The sequence below is a fragment of the Pteropus vampyrus genome, unplaced genomic scaffold (assembly GCF_000151845.1).
Source record: "Pteropus vampyrus isolate Shadow unplaced genomic scaffold, Pvam_2.0 Scaffold19, whole genome shotgun sequence".
NCBI lineage: Eukaryota > Metazoa > Chordata > Mammalia > Chiroptera > Pteropodidae > Pteropus > Pteropus vampyrus.
Window position 1 is genome coordinate 14,298,600 of NW_011888800.1, and position 4,448 is coordinate 14,303,047.

The window sequence follows — 4,448 nt, forward strand, 5'->3', positions numbered from 1 at the left end:
CAGAAGCCAGTGTGAAAGCGAGGCTGTGAGACATTCGGAGAAGGCAGTCACCGTGTCCATGAGCTAGCTCCCCACCGACCAGGGGTACAGGCCCCACCTTGCTCTCCCCAGGACTGCCTCCCCTTAGGGCCTAAGTGCAGAGCTCTTTCTCCTCATTTTTTCCTTCCTTTCATTCCCATTATTCTTAACACTGTATCTAACTCCAAGGAATTTTAATTTTTGAATCACAATTCCAAAACCTCTTGTTTGAAGGGTAGTTTCGATTTATTAATGAACCAGAGAAAACAGCACAAAATGACTATGAAAGGCCAAGAAAGACAGACAGGGGTCATTCTGTCCAACTCTCCCCCTGAGTGCTGGTATAAACCCTCCTTGTGCCTCACAGATTGCGCCCCTTCGATGAGGGAAGGCTGGTATTGCAAGGGAAGCAGTTCTTTCCGGCTTCTGTGTGATGGGTGGGAAGCTCTCTCTACTTGCCACTGCAGGATCATAAACCTGCATATCTGAGATCTGAAAAACAGCTCTTGAAAACCATTTTTTTTTTTCAGTTTGCAGCTGTACTTTCTCATACTTTTAGATTCATTTTTAATTTGTTTGAAACAGCACATCTAGAGACATTGCAAACCCAGCCCATTAGAGACAAGTCTTCTGTTTTTGCTGTTTAATAGTCTAGGTCCAGGCTGACCCCTCTCACACTTGGAAGAGAAAATAATAAGACCCGACATTAGAGTTTTTAAAAGCGTGAATATATATCATCTCATTCGATCCTCACAGCAGCCCTGGGAGGCAGGCAGGCATCCTGGTTCCAGGATCCAGAGGATGAATCGTAACTGGTGGAGCTGGGAACCAAATCCCTGTCCTCCAAATCCTGGTCCAGAGCTCCTTCCACTCCGCAAGATGAACTGAGCTCACCTTGATGAGCAGGGCAATCTTTCCGCTTAGAATAGATGAAATGTCCCTTTGGGCTGGCAAACAAAGGCGATTTTAAGTACAAGACCTCATCAGTGAGCTCAGGGGATAAACACCTGAGCTCAACTTGGCATCAACGTTGGAGGGATGAAAAGGACAGAATGTGGGTGTCTTGGACAAGGGTTTCTTCCTGTTTTCTTAATTCTCACCCAGATCACACTGGGTGCTGTAACTTGAATGCCAGCAAAGTCCAGGAGGAGGGAAGATACTCAAAGGACTTTCTCATCTAACAATTTATTGATTCCCTCACAAATCCTCTTGAGGTTGGGCCTACAGTCTCCATCTAGGCTATAAAGGGTGGAGAGGAACTCCACATCAGCAAAGTGGTTGAAGACGTGGTTGATGCGCCCATGGGTCCTGGGCGTCAGGTGTCGCTGCACCAGTTCATGTACCAGGTCCTTGCACTCGTGTAGGAGCTTGGAGAGCACGTTCCTATCGAAGGTGTATTCTACCTCATAGAAGCTGACGATGGTCATGGCAGTTTGGTTCAGCTTCTTCCTGAACTTCTCCACGATAACAACCTCCTCCTGGTTGAACTGGTTGTTCCGGTAGAGGATCCCAATTTTGATTGCCACCTTGATTAAGTCCTTCATGATCTTGTGGGCTTCCTTCTTGTTGTGGGTGTGCTCTTTGGTGACTTTGTAGAGCTCATCAAAGATCTCACTGCTGGTGTCATCAATCAACATGTTGGCCACAGTTTTGCTGGCTATTTTGCTCAGAATCTTCTTCTGGGCTTGAAGGGCAAGGCTCTTTGAACTAAAAACATCGGGACCTATGGTAAGGAAAGAAATAAAAGTTATGGAAACGTGAGAACCATTTACTACGTTTCTACAAGTGAAACACACTAATTTGAACTTATGTTCTTAGCGCAAAAACTCATGCCTTTATAGCCTAACTAAACCATACCCATGCCTAGTTACCCCACTGTCCTTTCCACATGACATGCTTGTTGACTCTCTTGAACCTTCTAAATTGTATTTCTTCCCTTTCTGGAAGTGGGCTCCTCTTGTCCAGACCAAATCTCACCTTTTTTAGACCTACTTCATGTATACAGCTTTCCCAGCTCTATGAGATCGTGGAGAACTCTCTACAACCACTGCACTGGAAACCATTCGGTTTTGCAAATTATACAGGAGGAAATTATTGCTTAATAAAAAGCACATAGCACCAAGGCCAGTCCCATTCCCGGGGCAGACATGGGTGTTTGACCGTGGTAGTCTTTATTTGACTGAGTCTCAGAATCCATACTTCATTGAGTCTAAGATGTATTTTTTCCTGTTTGATATCTTAGAAATTGAGATGTGTCTTAGAGTCACTGTTGCCTGGTGGCAGTTTTGCTGTGGTTGTCATTACCTGTGTGCACATCAATTTACACAACTGAAGCCAGAGATTTGGGAGAAAAGTCAAGAGCACTCTTGTAAGAAATGTGGCCTCACCAGGGCTCCTGGCACAAAGACCTGCACGAGTGGGAAACAAGACATCGGCAACTCCAAGTCAAAGGTGCTTTGACTCCAAGTCAAAGGTGCTTTGACTCCAAGTCAAAGGTAGTATCCTGAGCGTGAAGAAGTTTTAAAAAACTACAACCAATTTATTTCCCTGTTATTTTCCAATTTATGAGTTAATGACAGCAATAGATGTTTAAAAAATAACATTATGTCTAAATAAGGCAAAGAGGATCTTTCAGTACGTATAAAATAAAAATTCTAAGTAATAAGAAAGTAATCGCAATTTAATTGGCAGCACCTCTTTCTTTCTTAAGAGTAGATAAAATGGCATCTTACAATCAATGTGTCTTAGATTTGATGAATACTCCATGAGATCACCAATTAGCTGGAGCTGACCTTTGCAATGAAACCCACTGGCCATCCTTACTTGACGGTTTGTACGCATATTATTATCAACTTCTCAAGGAGATTCAAGTTGCCTGAGAACAGAGATGGTGTCTCACAAGAGCACTCAGCTCAGTTCTGGGCACAGGATGGGATAGTGTTAAGGAAAATACCAGAGAAATATTGTGGAAGGAGAAGAAAGTAGTAAAATACAGTGCAAATTTATACTAAAAACAAAACAAAACAAAAAACCCCGACAAAACAAAACGAATTTGTTCTTTGGGAATTGAGGGCCTTCTAAGATCCCTAGAGCTTTTTGTGCAGTGCTCCATAACCATTTAGAAGAGACAGATTTGATAAGCAGAGTGAACAACCAGCCAGCCATATACGTCAGCTTCTGCAATCCTTGTCTGGTCCCTCCCCATCTCATAGTCCACCTCCTCTGCCCACCCTGAGCTCATTCCCTCAGTGGACAGTGATTAATCCCTGGACACTCAGATCTCGCAGACACAGACTCAATAAATACTCAAACACAATTTAGACACAGGCGCTGGCGCTTCCTCTACCCGCATGCCCTGTCACAGACTGGCTCAGCTTTGTTCTCTCAGCTCTGGGTCCTTCTGGGACAGCTATTTCAGCTCTCAGGCCTCTTCCAGCTATAGACCCCAACTGGCATGGCCTGGAGTGGGGTCACTGCAGTGGGATGAGCAGAACTAAAGTAGGGGGTGCCATGGGCCTCCCACAGCCCTAGAAAGCTCTCTAAAGTTTAAGACCATAGTATCTTTCAGCAACTGCACAGCCAAGTGATTGTGATATGGCCAGGATTCTCCCTCAGCCTCAGTGCAAAGGGAATAAACAGTGTCTCTTGGCTCTTCTTTACCATGAGAATGTCCGACTTCCTGATTTATGCTCTTCCAGAGTTTGAGACAAATAATATTCTTGCCTAGTCTGATCATCCACCATGGTCATCAGACCTTTGTGTGAATGACCTTTGTTCCAAAAACATCAAATGTGTCCTTTAAAGACAAATATTTACAAGCATGAAGGCTGTGCAAAAGATTGTGCTGTGCTTTGAAGACAATTCCACAGGAAAGCTGAAAGAGTTTTGAGTAATGGCCCTTTCATCGAAATAAGTATATGCCTCCTCAGATGATTATTCTGACAAGAACAATGGAATCTAGGTAGATTCGTTCTGGAATATCAGAATTGAGCCATTTCTTTGTAGAAACTGTTTCTAAAAATTGCCTGAGGATAAGGTATTTTAAGAGGCTTTCTAGAAAGGCAGCAAACATGCATTTCCACAGAAGCAACGAATCGACTAAATATTTGTCCACTAGAACGTAAGATCTGTGGAAGCAGGGACATGGCAGCTTTGATCGAATGAAGGGAGTGCTGGCTCTGTGCCAGGCACTTCATGGTTTTAACCCTTAGAGATGGGTGTAGCTGGCATTTTTACCAAGGTTTCCCTGCCAGCCTAATTCCAAACCCTGCCCTTTTAACCAATAGCTTTTAACCCAACATTTTTCTCTAAAGCAATGGCTGTCACAACTTACGCTCATATATCCCCATAAGAATTTTGAAAAACTACGAACCTCCTTGAATATTTTTTAAATTGACAGCAAGTACTTTTACCTTATGGTTAATTAGTTT

General features: G+C 43.5%; 1 protein-coding gene across 1 annotated transcript in view; it reads right to left on the reverse strand.

The window, feature by feature from the left end:
• Positions 1-257: 257 nt before the first annotated feature.
• Positions 258-4,448, reverse strand: part of TNFAIP8L3 (TNF alpha induced protein 8 like 3) — a 34,477-nt gene continuing 30,286 nt past the window's right edge. The window contains exon 2 of the mRNA XM_023527698.1: positions 258-1,741. Within this exon, the coding sequence (XP_023383466.1) occupies positions 1,179-1,741 (563 nt within the window). The 3' untranslated portion in view covers positions 258-1,178. The remainder of the gene's footprint in view (positions 1,742-4,448) is intronic.